General features: G+C 33.5%; 1 protein-coding gene across 1 annotated transcript; it reads right to left on the bottom strand.

Annotated features, from left to right (window-relative positions):
* Window positions 1-3,560: 3,560 nt before the first annotated feature.
* Window positions 3,561-17,735, bottom strand: LOC132545849 (uncharacterized). The gene is made up of 6 exons (XM_060209520.1): window positions 17,606-17,735; window positions 14,190-14,412; window positions 7,864-7,997; window positions 7,308-7,481; window positions 5,926-6,063; window positions 3,561-5,125 (listed from the first exon to the last, which is right to left on the bottom strand). Exons 1-6 carry the CDS (start codon window positions 17,706-17,708, stop codon window positions 4,641-4,643), a joined length of 1,257 nt encoding a protein of 418 aa, XP_060065503.1. The 5' UTR covers window positions 17,709-17,735; the 3' UTR covers window positions 3,561-4,640.
* Window positions 17,736-21,246: the final 3,511 nt, after the last annotated feature.

Genomic DNA, 21,246 nt, shown 5'->3' with positions numbered 1-21,246 from the left:
AAAACTGATGTGAACATTAGCAATAGATATCATCTAGTCTTACCAAGGTTGAGACGGTTAGACTCATTCAGTGCTAAATAACTTAGTCGTGGTTTACAGGAGGAAACGAATAAGGTTCTAAATAATTTTTCAATTCATTTATGGTATTCACTTTATTTTAATATCATCATTGTATATCTGACTTTGGAATACTTAAACGGCGCATAGTTTCAGTTCATTTTCCACCTTCATGTCCTAGAATACACATGATGTGAAGCGATTAGTTTGCCAATCATATCAACTCTCTATTATAGAGAAATGTATGAATGATTAATCTATATGCATACAAAATATGAAAGGAAGCAGGATGCTGACATTTTTTTCAAAAGCAATTTGTAAAACACCAAAATAATCATGAATGAAGCGTAAATGAAGTTTTGAATAATAGCGTGGTGACTTGATATTCGCTTCAACATGATGGTAATCAATCGTATCGTTAGCACAATAAGCAATATATAGTATATAATATTTCACTAGTATTTATTCCTATTACATTAAAACGTGAATATTGCATATTGAAGGACAACATGTTTCATTTATAGTAATATTTCGATACCACTTAATATTTAATTATAAACCTATCTAAATAAAGAACGTAATATTTTTCATAGCAATCTACATAAGATTCACGTTTTATAAATTACATTCATGATGGTTTTTACATTTCAAATCTCGTCATCCAGCAATGGCGATTGGCTATCTTATTTCAAGAAACTAAAAAAAATATACTAAAAGAAAACAAAAATAAAAAAAGAAAAACTAGCAAATTCGTTGAGTAGATACATCGTAACATCTATGTAAAAATCTTATAGAAACGTTAGAAAGATATCTTCCTGCTGCAAATTGAAAGGTATCCCTTCTTTAAAGTGATGTACTGATTATCGATATTTTTCTGTTAACTTGTGGACGTTTCACAACACTAGTCCCGATTCCTTGGGGCTAAAGAAGTACCAAATTGATGACGATTTTAATATAGTATTTGCTCTCATCAATACTTATAGGAAACCAGTTCTATCAATTAAGATGACAATTTATTCAGCGTCCTAGCTATACAATTTACAACAACACTACCGATCCTGTAATCAAACTAATAAGATTCAAAATATTTCATCTTATAATTAAATGAAGTATTAATAACATTTTTGTAATGACAAAATCAAACAACATCTTGAATAAAATAGCAATTTATTATAAGCATAGTATACTAGATTTATCATATAATACCTAAAGTTAAATAATATTAATGTTAAATATATTCTCATAATCACTTCTTTAATAAATACCAAAAGAATGATAAGAAAATGTACTTTTGTTACTTTTGAATGATCAAAACTGGTTTGTTTTGTCTTTCGTCAGTTCAATACATCAGAGGAGTAATATTTTTTTCAGTTTTCGTGTTTCTGTCATTTATGACTCATTTTAAAGTAGTGAAATCACATTTGCGCATTGATATCATGTTGCCTCATTATATGACATTTGTCACCAGGAACATTTCTTGAATTCCCGTCATAGTTTGCCACTCGGGACCATTCGGGAATTCCCACCTTAGTTTGTTAGTCGGTACCATTCGGAACCATTTCCTGTCTTAGTATGAAGCCGATATAACATGACTGGTTCTCGATTGGTGTAAACAGAAAAACTTACGAAGTTCTAAATAAGAAAAAAAAACTTTAGATTATAACTTTCTTTAAACAAAAGAAATGTAGATATTACATAATTTTGGATTCTCAAGTTTTTAAAATACAGTTTACTCACATTTGGTGCAATTTTAATCTATAATGATGGATGTCCAAAATAGAAAAGAAATCTTGGCGAAAATGTATTATAAAAATCAGAGCAAAAATGTTCACATAGTTATATTGCATAAATATTAGTGAAATTCATCCCAAATTTATATAACCATCCACTCAATGTTTATGATACATATGGAGTTATTCTTATCTCCCCTGTATGCCAGCGACGTTACACTTAGAAATTTAAAGAAAACATTAACCTCAGAAAATAAATTACTATATTTATATTTTATTGTCAGATAAATTGTTGTGTGAATGTAATCGATTAATGCTATATTTGTGTAGGAGTTACAAATATTTCCAAATATTAATCCATACATCATCTTGTATGAGGTTTGTTTTCGTTCAAGTACTTGTTAATCCCTAAACGATAGGATGTTTTACAAGGAAGTAAAGTCGTCTTTAATATTAGTTACAACTTTTATACAGTGATTGGGATAAAGAACAGATCGGATTATAGAGTACAAATTTTGTTATTCAAACTAACAGTATCGGTAATTATTTACACCAAAGGTGAAATCCTGTTAATATGCTGTCAGTTACATTCTAGAGTTTATCATCCATAGGATTTATGCAAGTATGTGTACATTAGAACTTAGCTGTGCCAATTTAATTGTTAATTACATTATGAGAACCTTAGTAATTACCTTGTCTTCCTATATATTTCATTTTTGCAAACGAAATTCTTACAATTATTTGTTTATATTCTATTGACTACCAACAATTATGTATGCATTTGTGATATTAGTATATTAAACTATTCATGTAAATCCTGGAACAAAGTAGTTCCTTAAACAATTATGCATGTTAAAGCATTTCTGTGATAACGTCCAATGAGGGTGTAAAATTTATAAATATACCATCATTGTCAATTTTTACCATTTGGAAACTAAAAGGATTGTTAATTACATTTCGGAAACAATATAAACAGACACGTGTTTTGAGATGTTGAAAATGTATTGAAGATTGCTGAAATCGACATTATCATTGAAGACATATCATTACTATTCAATATCTGACTCTGTCGGTTTGGGAAGTCATACCATATTCATCGAACCGTCAAATACTTTTAAAGCAATACTTGTTCGACAAAAAATGTTAGAAATCACAAAATCGATCACAACAGTAGTACAAGATATGTAATATAATTTATTTGAATTCTTACAAAGGAGTTTTTATGTAACATATTTGATCGAAATGCGTTGAACATGTTAAGGCTCAAAGCCACACTAATTTATTTCATCTGTGGTGTATCATATCAAAGCTATCCATTCTTATTTTTTTTATTTTGCACGATAGTTCATTAAAAAAATTCTACCTAAAACAAGCCGTGTTGTTTTCTTTAAAAACACACAAGTGATCAACTGTACCACTTCAACACAAATTTATAATAAGATGCAGTATAGCCTTCGAGGATTTGCCTATGACGTTTAGAGTTTATATAGTTGAAGCCGTGGAGTCGACCGAGATAAGGGGTGGAAGTTAAGCTTACTTTAGAGGCCAACTCTACATACATCACTCACATCGGTTATTATGAACATATCTGTTATATACAAACTGAAACTTTAAAAATCGAAAAAAATATTTCTTTTTTCCGATGCTTATATGTTCATGCTTTGTTTATAACTAGTCAGACAATCAGAAATGCATAAATTTGTTTTTCTGCGTGTTTTCAAAAGTTTTGTAACTCAAAAAATTCAGAAGAGTTGTTCAATGTTGTAAAAACAATAAGAAAAAGGAACTAAAAAAGACACTAGTCATATATTGTATATCAATTGTATCATGGAACTTAACTTTATATATCATTTCGACAGATTTTGATTGACCTCAGTAACATAAAACAATTTAGGCTCCAAGGATCATTCACAAGTCTAAGGAACACGACAGATGTAAGATACAAATTCATCATATGGCTATGCTGTATTCAATTCTTTTGCATTAATGTCTGCTTTAGCTTGTGTGCTATTTGTGTAGTCATTATAAAGAGCATACAATATCAACTGTCCTTTTCCATGATCATATCCTGGTAATTACTTTCTTGTAGCATTGTATTTGATATTTTTCATCTTGATTTGATTGTTGAAAATTTGATGTTTTGCCATCAATTATATAAAACAAATTTCCTTGCTGTTAAATCCTACATAGCATGCTCATATATGATGACAATACCGCACTGTCCACAACATGTCATTGCTCGTCTTTACACCATTTCCATGGTATTGTGTAAATCATTTATCAGGATAAGTATATATAGCATTATAGTATTTCGTCCAATTTTACACTTCATTGATGTAAATATGATCATTTTTATTGACCATATCTTTGTAATAAATATCGAATCTCAATTAGCACCTCATTCGTACTACGTATTTTATGTTTACTAGTAAAGGACTCCCGTAATTTAATCAGTCACTGCTTTACTTAGTATTTCAGTTAATATCATTAATAGAACGACGTAAGGTGTAAATTAATATAAACAGATCTGACACGGGCTACATGTGATATGATTTAGGATGTTAACGCCATTACGTACTGCAATCGGCTTAAAAATTTAACAACCGGAAGTTAACTTAAACATAACCTAAATCCTCCAACAGATATCAGAATATGCTAAAATTACACATTTTCACTAAGCAAAGTACCTGCAGAATTAAATCATTGAATAATGAATTAAAACCTTTGGGGCTCACTGTTTCGTGGCATCTAAATTTAGGCAGGACCTAAATTCGTTTGAAACTTATTGGCTGAGTCAGTAGCGAAGGTTCCAGTACTCTCTCCTGATACAGTTATTGTATATTCCAGCATATATCAGCTACATGTACCCTGGTTAACGATAACTTCAACAGATGTGTCCATGTATTTCACATGGAAACCTGCCGACAAACCTAACTGTAACGCCTTGTAAAATTTCTTCTGTTTCCACCATCTGTAAGCACTTATGATAAAACAAACATTTTCCTGATGACGATTTGGATTTCTGTTTCGAGTGACAATACATTCTCCGTTAGTTTCGTTTGTATCGGGAATATAAACGACATTGTAAAGTTCCCGATTTTCATCAGATGTCGTCTTCTTCAAATCTTCAAACCAACTGAGCGTCAACAGCTTGTACTGTTTGAACTCTGGGGGCACATAGTCTGTATGTACGAGAACCTGTTGTTTAGAGATTTTCATTGCTGTTGTAGTGTCTCTGGCTACAGACAACAACTGATCAATCTCGGAATCTTGAGTGATGACGAATATCACAGTAGCACTGACTGGTATTAAATTGAGGATACTCAGGTTGCTCTGTCCTAAAACAAATCATATTTACATTAAAGGTTATTTTGATGATTAAATTTTTTGCGACACTATCAAAACTCAGAAGTAAAAACAATGTACGTTGCTCTTGTCGTCGTTGATGATTTTATCCTCGAAAATAATGATAACTAAAACATCTCGAAAAAAGTAAATTTATCTATTGGAATTTGTGATACCAGGAAGCCAATAGCAGCTGGGTACACGATACATATAATATATCAACCTTATAAACGAGTAGGGTCTTTTTTTATTAATTATCCGTAAGTTTCTTGTTTTCTTGTTGAGCAGAAATGTCATCAGTGTATTTTAGTTATTTGATGAATAGAGATAAAATGATAAATGGAAACAAGAAGACGTTCAAAGAAAACGTATGATATGAAATTAGTTTTTCATAGAACTCTTCACAAAAGAAAATGATTAAGAACAATATTAAATCCTGAAGTCACGTGGTTTTTTTTATACATATATAGTAAAATAACCTACCTTAAATGTATAATATTAATGTTAACATCCTAAAATCCTAACTTTAAAAGTGAATGAGGAATTTGCTTTTATAGAAAAAGACAGAGAGGTTATAGAAGATAGGCAATCACTCGATGTCAATTCAAAAAGCAATGAAGTGGGGATTTCATATATTGTATTCAAAGAAATACTAAAAACAGAATAATTATGTACACTACAGAATATTCTTCCGCATGGTTTCAGAAACAACAGTAATAGAACAATGGCGACGAGAAACAAAGTAAAATACTATTTATTCTGTTCTAAATAACATCATCATTAAACAACTTACCGCCAAGAACATGACCTGTAGATGCAACATCATAGCCGCGTGACTTCAGTTGACTTTGCAGAGTGATTGCGATGTTGCAAGCAGCAGTATCATACAAATCGTACAGCAGTGCAGTGTCATACTCGAGTCCTCCAAGATCTATATACAAATATATTGTTTTTACAGTGAATGTCATACGCAAGTCCTCTAAGATCTATATACAAATATATTGTTTTTACAGTGCAGTGTCATACGCGAGTCCTCTAAGATCTATATACAAATATATTGTTTTTACAGTGCAGTGTCATACGCGAGTCCTCCAAGATCTATATATATATCTGTAACAGAGGTCATTTTTTATCTAAATGCCTCCGCTAGGAATCGTCGCTCAACCAATCGAGCTAAAGAGAAGTTCTCTCTAGCCGAGTGGTATATTGCGGCTAGTATTTTACCAGGGTTACATATACAAATATATTGTTTGGTGGTACTCGAGTTTCCAGGGGTTACAGCTACGCCGGTGGGGCATGGCTAAGTACTATTCCCGGGTCCCTACATGGGCGCCAATGTAACAGAGGTCATTTTTTATCTAAATGCCTCCGCTAGGAATCGAACCCGGGACCCCTGGCTTACTAGTCTGACGCTCAACCAATCGAGCTAAAGAGAAGTTCTCTCTATATATATATTACATATCTATGAATAGAGGGTGTTATACCTTAGTCCACCAGTATCTATATATAGACTGTTAGTATAGGGGGTGTTAAACTTTAGTTCACCTGTATCTATATATAGACTGTTAGTATAGGGGGTGTTAAACTTTAGTTCACCTGTATCTATATATAGACTGTCAGTATAGAGGGTGTTATACCTTAGTCCACCTGTATCTATATATAGACTGTTAGTATAGTGGGTCTTATATCTTAGTCCACCAGTATCTATATATAGACTGTTAGTATAGGGGGTGATAAACTTTAGTCCTCCAGTATCTATATATAGACTGGTAGTATAGGGGGTGTTAAACTTTAGTCTCCAGTATCTATATATAGACTGGTAGTATAGGGGTGTTAAACTTTAGTCCGCCTGTATCTATATATAGACTGTTAGTATAGGGGGTGCTATACTTTAGTCCACCAGTATCTTTATATAGACTGTTAGTATAGGGGTGTTGAGACATGAAGCTACCATTATCTATACTGGCAGTTAAGAGGATGTCATAAGTTAGTAACAGATAGATATCTGAAAATAAAATTGGTAGAGAAATCATAGACACATATTTGATGAGGTATATTTTAATTTATCTTTGGATAAAACTTTTATAGCCATTACACCTATACATACTACTGAATCAAGTTCAAGACACGCATTTACTAAAACAAACAGGTTTATTTTGCCGTAAACAATCTTACTTTCTCTTTTTTGTAATATTTTCCGTCCTCTACATCTGAGCAGGCAACCTTTCAGAAACGGTAGGTTGCAAATCACACAGAGGATACAAACAAGAATGATGATGATGATTACAAGACATATCACCACAAGTGTAGTCGGATCAAATGGTTCGATAACGTCTACAATCACCATCTCTGAAGCGAAAGCAGAAAGGTTTGCATTAGTGAATAAAAACAGCTACACAATCTACAACTGAGATTGCTTATCTACGACATAAATGAAAATAAACAGAACAGACGAACAAAATAAGTATTTAGTTACATTTAACAAGTACTTAATTTGTCACAATCATATTTTAGCGCACTATCACCATCTGGTAAATTAGTGCAATAATGAATCTGCGCATTCATTATATTTACTAAAGAAAAAACATACAGAAATGATAATTAGCGCAATCCCATTTTAACAGAATAATATAGGCACAAAAAGATCTGAAATACCATAACCATTTCACTATATGTACGTTAACAGTACTTCGTAACATCTACCTGTGTCCGGTGTTCAATTGACAATAACCTCCGTATGTCAATTCTTGTATCCATCTATTCCATTTCCGCGCCCGCTGTTCCACTAATTTCTTTCGTTCCCATTTTCTACGTTCATCGGCTGTTCCATTCGACTGTTTCACTCCCATCAACATCCCCCATCCCCTGTTCCACTCATTAGATATAATCCTATTCTCTACCTTTATTAACTGTTCCACTCAAATTTGTCACTCCCATCCTCTACCTCCCTCCACCGTTTCACTCACCTGTTTTACTACCTTTCTGTGTTATCATTTATTGTTCCACACACCTGTTTTACTACCTTCCTGTGTTACATTTATTGTTCCACTCACCTGTTTTACTACCTTTCTGTGTTACATTTATTGTTCCACACACCTGTTTTACTACCTTTCTGTGTTACATTTATTGTTCCACACACCTGTTTTACTACCTTTCTGTGTTACATTTATTGTTCCACACACCTGTTTTACTACCTTTCTGTGTTACATTTATTGTTCCACACACCTGTTTTACTACCTTTCTGTGTTACATTTATTGTTCCACTCACCTGTTTTACTACCTTTCTGTGTTACATTTATTGTTCCACTCACCTGTTTTACTACCTTTCTGTGTTATCATTTATTGTTCCACTCACCTGTTTTACTACCTTTCTGTGTTACATTTATTGTTCCACTCACCTGTTTTACTACCTTTCTGTGTTACATTTATTGTTCCACTCACCTGTTTTACTACCTTATTGTTCCACTCACCTGTTTTACTACCTTTCTGTGTTACATTTATTGTTCCACTCACCTGTTTTACTACCTTTCTGTGTTACATTTATTGTTCCACTCACCTGTTTTACTACCTTTCTGTGTTACATTTATTGTTCCACTCACCTGTTTTACTACCTTTCTGTGTTATCATTTATTGTTCCACTCACCTGTTTTACTACCTTTCTGTGTTATCATTTATTGTTCCACTCACCTGTTTTACTACCTTTCTGTGTTACATTTATTGTTCCACTACCTTTCTGTGTTACCTGTTTTACTACCTTTCTGTGTTACATTTATTGTTCCACTCACCTGTTTTACTACCTTTCTGTGTTATCATTTATTGTTCCACTCACCTGTTTTACTACCTTTCTGTGTTACATTTATTGTTCCACTCACCTGTTTTACTACCTTTCTGTGTTACATTTATTGTTCCACTCACCTGTTTTACTACCTTTCTGTGTTATCATTTATTGTTCCACTCACCTGTTTTACTACCTTTCTGTGTTATCATTTATTGTTCCACTCACCTGTTTTACTACCTTTCTGTGTTATCATTTATTGTTCCACTCACCTGTTTTACTACCTTTCTGTGTTACATTTATTGTTCCACTCACCTGTTTTACTACCTTTCTGTGTTACATTTATTGTTCCACTCACCTGTTTTACTACCTTTCTGTGTTACATTTATTGTTCCACTGACCTGTTACTGTCACTTTAGTTGTTAAGTGTTATTGTTCGACTCACCCTTTTTTACTACCTTACGTGTTTTCATTTATTGTTCCACTCACCTGTTATCATTTACTACCTTTTGTGTTATCATTTATTGTTCCACTCACCTGTTTTACTACCTTTCTGTGTTACATTTATTGTTCCACATCACCTGTTTTACTACCTTTCTGTGTTACATGTTCCACTCACCTGTTTTATTTATTTATTGTTCCACTCACCTGTTTTACTACCTTTCTGTGTTACATTTATTGTTCCACTCTACCTTTTGTGTTACTATTTATTGTTCCACTTGTTTTACTACCTTTCTGTGTTATCATTTATTGTTCCACTCACCTGTTTTACTACCTTTCTGTGTTATCATTTATTGTTCCACTCACCTGTTTTACTACCTTTCTGTGTTACATTTATTGTTCCACATTTATTGTTCCACTTGTTCACCTGTTTTACTACCTTTCTGTGTTACATTTATTGTTCCACTCACCTGTTTTACTACCTTTCTGTGTTACATTTATTGTTCCACTCACCTGTTTTACTACCTTTCTGTGTTACATTTATTGTTCCACTCACCTGTTTTACTACCTTTCTGTGTTATCATTTATTGTTCCACTCACCTGTTTTACTACCTTTCTGTGTTATCATTTATTGTTCCACTCACCTGTTTTACTACCTTTCTGTGTTTTCATTTATTGTTCCACTCACCTGTTTTACTACCTTTCTGTGTTACATTTATTGTTCCACTCACCTGTTTTACTACCTTTCTGTGTTACATTTATTGTTCCACACACCTGTTTTACTACCTTTCTGTGTTATCATTTATTGTTCCACTCACCTGTTTTACTACCTTTCTGTGTTACATTTATTGTTCCACTCACCTGTTTTACTACCTTTCTGTGTTACATTTATTGTTCCACTCACCTGTTTTACTACCTTTCTGTGTTACATTTATTGTTCCACACACCTGTTTTACTACCTTTCTGTGTTACATTTATTGTTCCACACACCTGTTTTACTACCTTTCTGTGTTACATTTATTGTTCCACTCACCTGTTTTACCACTACCTTTTTACTACCTGTGTTACATTTATTGTTCCACTCACCTGTTTTACTACCTTTCTGTGTTACATTTATTGTTCCACTCACCTGTTTTACTACCTTTCTGTGTTACATTTATTGTTCCACTCACCTGTTTTACTACCTTTCTGTGTTACATTTATTGTTCCACTCACCTGTTTTACTACCTTTCTGCGTTACATTTATTGTTCCACTCACCTGTTTTACTACCTTTCTGTGTTACATTTATTGTTCCACTCACCTGTTTTACTACCTTTCTGTGTTACATTTATTGTTCCACACACCTGTTTTACTACCTTTCTGTGTTACATTTATTGTTCCACTCACCTGTTTTACTTCCACTCACCTGTTTTACTACCTTTCTGTTACATTTATTGTTATCATTTATTGTTCCACTCACCTGTTTTACTACCTTTCTGTGTTATCATTTATTGTTCCACTCACCTGTTTTACTACCTTTCTGTGTTACATTTATTGTTCCACACACCTGTTTTACTACCTTTCTGTGTTATCATTTATTGTTCCACTCACCTGTTTTACTACCTTTCTGTGTTACATTTATTGTTCCACTCACCTGTTTTACTACCTTTCTGTGTTACATTTATTGTTCCACTCACCTGTTTTACTACCTTTCTGTGTTATCATTTATTGTTCCACTCACCTGTTTTACTACCTTCTTGTGTTACATTTATTGTTCCACTTACCTGTTTTACTACCTTTCTGTGTTATCATTTATTGTTCCACTCACCTGTTTTACTACCTTTCTGTGTTACATTTATTGTTCCACACACTTGTTTTACTACCTTTCTATGTTACATTTATTGTTCCACACACCTGTTTTACTACCTTCCTGTGTTACATTTATTGTTCCACTCACCTGTTTTACTACCTTTCTGTGTTACATTTATTGTTCCACTCACCTGTTTTACTACCTTCCTGTGTTACATTTATTGTTCCACTCACCTGTTTTACTACCTTTCTGTGTTACATTTATTGTTCCACTCACCTGTTTTACTACCTTTCTGTGTTACATGTTATTGTTACACACCTGTTTTACTACCTTTCTGTGTTACATTTATTGTTCCACTCACCTGTTTTACTACCTTTCTGTGTTACATTTATTGTTCCACTCACCTGTATTACTACCTTTCTGTGTTACATTTATTGTTCATTTATTGTTCCACTCACCTGTTTTACTACCTTTCTGTGTTACATTTATTGTTCCACACACCTGTTTTACTACCTTTCTGTGCTACATTTATTGTTCCACACACTTGTTTTACTACCTTTCTGTGTTATCATTTATTGTTCCACTCACCTGTTTTACTACCTTTCTGTGTTATCATTTATTGTTCCACTCACCTGTCTGTGTTACATTTATTGTTCCACTCACCTACCTTTCTGTGTTACATTTATTGTTCCACTCACCTGTTTTACTACCTTTCTGTGTTACATTTATTGTTCCACTCACCTACCTTTCTGTGTTACATTTATTGTTCCACTACCTTTTTACTACTGTGTTACATTTATTGTTCCACTCACCTGTTTTTACCTTTCTGTGTTACATTTATTGTTCCACTCACCTGTTTTACTACCTTTCTGTGTTACATTTATTGTTCCACTCACCTGTTTTACTACCTTTCTGTGTTACATTTATTGTTCCACTCACCTGTTTTACTACCTTTCTGTGTTATCATTTATTGTTCCACTCACCTGTTTTACTACCTTTCTGTGTTATCATTTATTGTTCCACTCACCTGTTTTACTACCTTTCTGTGTTACAGTTATTGTTCCACATATCTGTTTTACTACCTTTCTGTGTTATCATTTATTGTTCCACTCACCTGTTTTACTACCTTTCTGTGTTATCATTTATTGTTCCACTCACCTGTTTTACTACCTTTCTGTGTTACATTTATTGTTCCACTCACCTGTTTTACTACCTTTCTGTGTTACATTTATTGTTCCACTCACCTGTTTTACTACCTTTCTGTGTTATCATTTATTGTTCAACTCACCTGTTTTACTACCTTCTTGTGTTACATTTATTGTTCCACTTACCTGTTTTACTACCTTTCTGTGTTATCATTTATTGTTCCACTCACCTGTTTTACTACCTTTCTGTGTTACATTTATTGTTCCACTCACCTGTTTTACTACCTTTCTGTGTTACATTTATTGTTCCACTCACCTGTTTTACTACCTTTCTGTGTTACATTTATTGTTCCACTCACCTGTTTTACTACCTTTCTGTGTTACATTTATTGTTCCACTCACCTGTTTTACTACCTTTCTGTGTTATCATTTTATTGTTCCACTCACCTGTTTTACTACCTTTCTGTGTTACATTTATTGTTCCACTCACCTGTTTTACTACCTTTCTGTGTTACATTTATTGTTCCACTCACCTGTTTTGTTTTACATTTATTGTTCCCTTTCTGTGTTACATTTATTGTTCCACTCACCTGTTTTACTACCTTTCTGTGTTACATTTATTGTTCCACTCACCTGTTTTACTACCTTTCTGTGTTACATTTATTGTTCCACTCACCTGTTTTACTACCTGTGTTACTGTGTTACATTTATTGTTTATTACATGTCCACTCACCTGTTTTACTACCTTTCTGTGTTATCATTTATTGTTCCACTCACCTGTTTTACTACCTTTCTGTGTTACATTTATTGTTCCACTCACCTGTTTTACTACCTTTCTGTGTTACATTTATTGTTCCACTCACCTGTTTTACTACCTTTCTGTGTTACATTTATTTTTCCACTCACCTGTTTTACTACCTTTACTGTGTTACATTTATTGTTCCAACCTGTTTTACTACCTTGTGTTACATTTATGTTTTACCACCTTTCTGTGTTACATTTATTAAATATGACTGTTTTAACCTTTCTTGCCTTATAATGAAAAGAACAACATGAGGCCTCAGGATCGCATCTCAATATTCATAATCACTAAATCTGTTAATTATTTTGTTGTGCTCCAAAACACAATCGTCTGCGAGACGCTCTCCTTTCTCCTTGAAATGTAATGGCAATTATGCGTCTTGGTGATCATCATAAATTGAATACAAATGAATATTGGTAATTTAGGCGCACCTGATGTGGACATTTTTTTTTTTTTTGTCACGGATGACGAATTTTGAACATTAATTTGAGGATTAAGTAAAGTGTTCTGATATTCCTCTTACTTTTATACCGCAATGTATGTTCAGTACAAAATGATTCAAAATTGAAGAAGTTGAGTTCCTTCATCCTTTCAGTATATCTATATCCGTGCTACGTCGTCAAAGTGTCAATGCCAAGCGGAGAAATTAGTACAGTGTAAAGTTAAATAGGTACAAAGAAGATAAAACAATAAGGTATCAACGTAATGTAGGGAAAACAACGGTAAAACAGAGGTGCAATGGGGCCAAATGGGTGCAAAAATGGCAAGGCATTGAAAAAACATTGGCGAAAAGGGCGGACGCCACTACAAAACCTCTGTTAATTGTAAAACGAGTAACTTAATAGAAAAAAAACATTTTGTTAAATATACCCGAAAGTGTTGGTAATAATTATTTGGAAAAAAACATGTCAAACACAGTATTGGAGAGAAGTTTCTTTCGGTTGTATAAATTCCTGAGTGTTTATCATTAGATCTAAGCAAACCTCACACCTTTTAGCGAGAAACATTAAAATCAACTATATTTGTTTTTGCTTTTGTGGGATATTTTGTATTATATTTGTTCCATTTTCAAGGTACTTATTGATGTTTCTCTCGTTCACTCACCCAAGTGTATTAGTGCGCAATACAGACTTGTATCGTGGATCGTCTGACAGATGGTGAGATATATTGTCGCTGTATCCAGCCCACATGGGGCTGAACGGGTGGTCAGTATCACTGGCATTGTAGCATTGAACGTCAGAGTAGCACGTCATGTTGACGTCACTTCCGTTGTGATGACAGTCGCACTCTTCCACAGATGAAGGTTTCGGTAGGGGCGCCTCACACGCTGTGAAGGTAAATACATCATTAATAATAAAATGAATGTGATATTTAAATCAATCACTACTAATTCAAATATTAATATACATACCAATAGAATAGCACAATACAATTTTCTTAATAGACCGTCATAGCAGAGACATGAGCATATTTATTAATTAGACACCACAGCTATATTCCAAACATTTCCAGATAGTTTCCATATACAATGGTATGTATGTAGGAAGTGTAAACAGTGTAACTGGTGAGAAACTGTTACAACACCACGAGAGTATATAACACAGCATCAAATCAATTCCTAGATTAATGCAGTGGAATTTTCACAAACAATTATCACAGAAATACCACATAATAGGCATTAAATATACGAAAGTCGAAATAAGTCCTGCATTTTAATTTGCTTTCATTTATTTATTTTATTTTATTTATTTATTTATGTATTTGATTAATATATATATTAATTTTATTTATCTAATGAATTTATCTATTTATTCATTTATCTATTTATGGAACATTGAACAACCTGACAGTAACAAAGGTAATACAATTGTTGCCCTCGCCCCATACAGAGTGAGCAGGGAAGAACTCCGGGGTTTCTTTGATATTAGAGAGTGGATGATAATAGTTATGTTCTTCATTCCGGGCTTTCATTCTGGAGGGATTGAATAAAGGAACAAAGTGAATTACCATAGTTTAGGATATGCTTACCAGAAACTATGTTGAAGACTATAGGGGAGTTTGATGGTCGCCGTAATAATCCAACTAAGAAATGGTATATGACCTTGTACGATAATAGGTAAAAAAGTATACTTGATGTGACTGGTTGGATAATGAACCTGGTGCCCATTTGAAAATTTGACTTTTTTTGGTTGACTTAGATTAATAAGGCAGATTTTATCTAAGTATCAAAAGAACACATGATAGTATCAGGATTTTAATTTTACTGTCTCCGTGTTAAACTTTTATTTGTTGATGTTTTGATATTTCATAATTTTGAGTTTGAATCATTTTCTTTTATACATCGGTATTTGTTTTTCTTATTGTATATATACACACTTGTATATAGATAAAGGAACAATGATAATATGGTTGAAATGCTATTATAATGTTTATTGAGTATACTTTTTATATCAATTCATTGAAAAGTGGCAATATAGTAAATACATCATAGAAAATATTTCATGTACTTTGACCTTACAACAAACTCGTGGCGGAGAAATTGTGATAATATTATAAATAACTTTGAATTAGCAGACATAAGGATCAATCAACGCTCTGCACAAGATCAACTTTGTGATATTAAGCGGATACTGGAGTGATATTTTTAATGATATTAACCTGGAAAATGGTAATAATTTGCGTACTCTCCGCTTATATAAAGTTAAAATGGAAACAAGTTACAATGTTAAGAATGTTCAAATTAGGTTTCAAAGAAGAATTTTACGAAATTTTATAAGTGGTTCTTTGCAATTAGCCATAGAAACGAGTAGATAGGCCAGGTCAAAAATACCTTTACAACAGAGAAAATTTAAATATCGTACATCAAAACTGTGTTGAGGATGACACACATTTTTATTGATTGTGTTGTTTATTATGATCTTAGACAATTTATAAAGCAGCAGAAACAAAGTCACAAAATTTTAATGTTTTAAATAGTAAAGATAAATTATTATTCCTCATGAAAGAAGAAAATTTACTGAAAGATGTAGCCAAAACATTGTTTTATATATTCCAAAGAAGACAAAATTTCCTACCAAATAATCATTGATTCATTTTTTATTGACTGTATGTGAACCCGAATGTGACAGTGTACCATAAGCTATATTTAACTTGGTATTGATGCATTTCTAAATTGTTTTAATGTATAGCATTTTATGTATTTTATCATGGATTTTACCAATATGTGACACTTTAATAAAAATGTTTGTATCTGGCAATAGAATGTATTAATATTTCAATTAAGGTAAAACTCAGAAGTCCATTATCATGACGTAATTACAAGAGTTGGCAAGCCGATACTAGTTTGCGATGGTGCCATTTAAAGAAAATTATATACACGTCAAGTTTGATGAACAAAAATAGGCGGATAATTTACCTACAATTACATCACTAAAACAATAAAAACAATAGGAAAAACCAACATGTATTAAAACCTTAATTCAAACTTGAGATCAATGAAACCATGCCAAAATATAAACGAAAGAATGATTCATCAAATAGCACAAGGAGAATAAGATAATATGTTTCTGAAGGGTAAGCGTTTTCTGCTTCATCGACGACTGCAGACGTGTAAATTTGGTCATGGTTCGATAAATTCAGGGTGTATTTTCTATGAAAAGGAGATCATTAGTCGTCCTGTGCTATCGTGGTTTTGTCCTTTGGCAAAATTTTTCTAATCATACATTGTAAGTTCAGTCACATATATAAGATGATAAAAAAGAGGACAAAAATCATATGATTTTGCTTTGCAGTGTTAGACTTCCGTAAACTTACCACCTCGTGTGTGCATAACGAACCCCCGGATCAGTCATTGTAAACAAGTGATTACAATGCATTGCTCTTTAGGTCCGTTCTCAGTTATCTCCTTCACCGTACTTTGAGCAAAGGAAACGTATGTTTTACAATTCAGAGTACTGAAATTCTAGTGCATGACTTGTAAACTATATACAAAAGTTCATGCGGTGGTTAATTTACTGGTTAAGATGAAATAGATTTCGTTGTACACATTTTAATCAGAACTCGAGGAAGAGAATACACAACTATAATATTCCTACTTTACGTAACACCATAACGATCGACAGATCGACAGATACAAATGTAAACAAACGTGCAAGCACATACGATATGATATGAGTACATAACTTAAGTGATAGGAAACGACACAGACTGTACGTCATACTAGTCCTTGTTAGTAGCCTTCTGTGTTTTAAGGACAATGCCTACTTAAACATCCTACAGAAAACGTATTCACCTAAGTTTCTACAATAGACAAACAACAGATTTTCCACATAACATTGCACTACATTTATCACTAATTATATATACTATAAATTTGCTGAAGGTAAAAAATACTGTAGCTAGCTGTATGTAGCCATTTGATATAGCGGATCCCACGGGCTCACATTTAAAATCATTGTACTTTGATTTAATAGGTGTAGTTTTGTTTGTATTTTACTATAGAAGGTCAGAATTTTACATACCAGTAGATAACCGCAATATCAGATGAAGTATCAAAAACACCATGGGTCCAGATGATTTTCTTCCGTGGTCAAAATCAGAGGCGTCCATTCGACAGCGTGACATGTTTGTTCGATAGAGCAGGCGACACACTATCTACTAAGAGAACGCTTCGGTCTTACTCAGCCCTGTGCCCAGCGTGTAATCCTTTATATACTACTATGCTACCTTACTCCCATAAAAACACAACCACCATATGCATGTGAGCCGAGCGCACGATAGAGCCGGCATTTAATATCATATTCTCTTTATATATATATATATATACATTCCCTTACTCACTCACTAGCCTCTCGCTACCCTAATTCTATCATTGTATAACAAGCCTTAGGAGAACCAAGCGAGCCACCCAACCTCAAAACCGTTATACGGGATGAGAGGAGGTGCACCAGCCCAAACTGCTTCAGGCTCCCGAAATAATGCTGGGATTTCAATTGTTCATTCATTTTAAGCACCTGCATTTTAATGGTCTACAATGGTATTTCTACCGGTCGTTATATACTTTCACACTTTATATTTCTTCAATACCTTTACTGAAAAGCGAAAATATGTAAATTATATATTCTATACTATATATAAGTGCATTGTATACGTTTTTACCTGAACCCTGAAACTATAGCAGTCAACGCTTTGGAAGTCCGCGGCTAGAATGAATACCCCTCACGTGCGCGTCGGTACCCTAGTACTCCACGTGGCACGCCAATCAGTCTCCTGATTGGTCAGATACTATACACTACCTTGCACGCCTTGCGTACATATGTACGTAACCGAAACTATAGGATAGCAAATTTCCGCTTTTCTCCGAAACGCGGATTTTTTTTAATAAACTTATAACGACGACCCACACCACGCATCATTCCACTCACGTATCCATCGCGTCCTATGGTCGGATTCAGGATTTCTGTGGGGAGCATGATGTGGAGGCAAACAACATTCTTAAAGGACCCAGAAATGTTTTTTCTTGTGGATTGAATATAAAAGGAAAACGGAAACCTAAAAACCGATGACCTGTACATCTCGCTAGATCCGCATGTCCAGATCGACAAAATAGTTGACTTATAACGGTATTAGTGTGTATATGACAATATCTTCCTGGTTAGAGTCGGTTTGAAAAACCACAAAAAATATATACACAATATTTAGTTACTTTTCCATACGTCTTTCCTTTTTACTAACAGTCTGACAAAAAATATAAATAAAAGTATAAACTCTGCTGCACAGACGTCGTTCATTAAGATTACTTAAACATTTCTATATACTTCACATGATTTTAGACCCTCCACGTGCTGGAGGATGCTAACAAATATGGGGAGGAACAAGGTAAGGAAAAAGGAAAGTAATATGACTAAGAACAAAGGACTTTCTAATGTTGATTTAGCATGAAAATGAAGAGATTTCATTATCTATGCTCTGTTGTTGCGTGCGATAAAATCGTGGACAGATACATTTATTCAGAAATCTTATTGACGAGATAAGAAAATCTATGTCGTATCTGTCCTCAGCATTTCCAACTTGTGTTGGCTTGAAAATGCAAAAATCTGTTTTAGCGTTCTGTCTAGGATGGGCGATCGTTGAGTTAAATTATCCACCACTCCTGCAGGTAAGACAACATCCGGGTCATTCGGTACAATACAGATGAGTTTGCTTGTAGTACAACGTCCTAATAAATCCCAACAGGAAACTTTGCACACGTATCATATTGCACGTGTGTCACACAATGCATGCCGTGGCTATTGAATTTGACCTCATTTAATGCTTCGTCGATATATAACGTGTTATATACGTCTGTGGTATTATGTTTATGAAGAACCGATTATGCGCATTAACACCCGCCGATTTATCTATATGTAACCGCATTAAAGATTCAGTACGGTTTATTTTAAAGATGATGCGGACACTGAATTTGACACACATTTCAGGTTCCAGATATTTGGTTTAATTATCCTATGAATTAATCATTTTAAATACAAATATAGCTGTTTAACATAAGAAAATGTCTGTTACAGATGCTGAATTTAGATATGTTACAGAATGTCTGTTACAGATGCTGAATTTAGTTGTAATACAGAATGTCTGTTACAGATGCTGAATCTAGTTGTAATACGGAATGTCTGTTACAGATGCTGAATCTGTCTGTTACAGATGCTGAATCTAGTTGTAATACAGAATGTCTGTTACAGATGCTGAATCTAGTTGTAATACAGAATGTCTGTTACAGATGCTGAATCTAGTTGTAACACAGAATATCTGTTACAGATGCTGAATCTAGTGGTGTTACAGAATGACTGTTACAGATAATGAATCTAGTTGTGAATCTAGTTGTAATACAGAATGTCTGTTACAGATGCTGAATATAGTTGTGTTACAGAATGTCTGTTGCAGGTGCTGAATCTAGTTGTAATACAGAATGTCTGTTGCAGATGCTGAATCTAGTTGTAATACAGAATGTCTGTTACAGATGCTGAATCTAGTTGTAATACAGAATGTCTGTTACAGATGCTGAATCTAGTGGTGTTACAGAATGTCTGTTACAGATGCTGAATCTAGTTGTAAGTTTGGGATGGGTGTTCTCTCAGCGAATCTAGTGGTGTTACAGAATGTCTGTTACAGATGCTGAATCTAGTTGTAATACAGAATGTCTGTTACAGATACCGAATCTTCTTCAGTGATGTAATTCAGGATAGGTGCAGTCTATATCTGATTATCTTTCTTGGTCGAATTCACCACTTCTTCTAATGAGAGTAAGACCAAGACATTTGACAAGATACAAGAAACTTTATTTCACGTCGAATATTACAAACAGTAAACATAAGCTCTGGTGAGCTTGTACTTCGACATTACATAATACGAAACAAAATAACACGCAACATAATATTAGCAACAAGCAGCAGAGGAAATGTATTACAGTCAATATATATATATCACAGAGGATATATATCACAGAGGATATGTATCACAGAAAATAGCAATTCATACACAAATTATAAACAAAAAGAAGTTATCACATTTTATATATCACAGAAATTACGTAATCAGATAAGAAGCTAAGAATGAACACCTGCATATCAGGTATACACATGTATTTCTTGATGCAAAAGAAGTAAAACACTTTAATGAAAGTGTAATATATATATATATGCTAATACAGCAAAACATAAAAAGACAGACTATGCTACTAATATAGTGCAAATTAAAAGAGAACATTTTGTCAATGTCAAGATTATGAATAGTAAAAAAATAAGACAGCAGATTATGAACCAAAGCAAGAAGACAAAAAAAAAAATAAGCAAATGCACTTAAGATAAAAAAGCATACAGGTAGCAACACCACTGAACAAAGGGAGGAAACTCACATATGAGCACTCATAGAACACTTACAGTCCGAGCCATCCCACATACGGTGCACGTTCCTGTTAAAACACGACATATATTGAGAAAACAAAATGATATTGGTTAATATTCAAAATCACGGGTATCCAATTTGTTCTGGAAAAAAAACGGCTGCTTCTGATTTACCAAATGGTTTTTTTTTTGTTGTAGTAAGTTCCTGCGATACAACTCAATAACATTAGCGAAAAGAAATTACCTTTACCCATTTTCAATGT

Source organism: Ylistrum balloti, unplaced genomic scaffold, assembly GCF_031769215.1.
Source record: "Ylistrum balloti isolate Yb309-2 unplaced genomic scaffold, AGI_CSIRO_Ybal_v1 Utg369858, whole genome shotgun sequence".
Taxonomy (NCBI): Eukaryota; Metazoa; Mollusca; class Bivalvia; order Pectinida; family Pectinidae; genus Ylistrum; species Ylistrum balloti.
The sequence above is the reverse complement of the archived record's forward strand: the minus strand, read 5'-3'. Positions and strand labels throughout refer to the sequence as shown.

What these genes read in the sequence shown, in the direction of transcription:
- LOC132545849 (XM_060209520.1), bottom strand. Translation starts at nt 17,708, where the DNA reads ATGTCACGCTGTCGAATGGACGCCTCTGATTTTGACCACGGAAGAAAA. An exon ending in ACAAGAATTGACATACGGAG is followed by an intron (nt 7,482 to 7,863) that starts GTTATTGTCAAT and finishes CTTTCGCTTCAG; the next exon opens with AGATGGTGATTGTAGACGTT. An exon ending in AATATTACAAAAAAGAGAAA is followed by an intron (nt 6,064 to 7,307) that starts GTAAGATTGTTT and finishes ATTTGTATATAG; the next exon opens with ATCTTGGAGGACTCGAGTAT.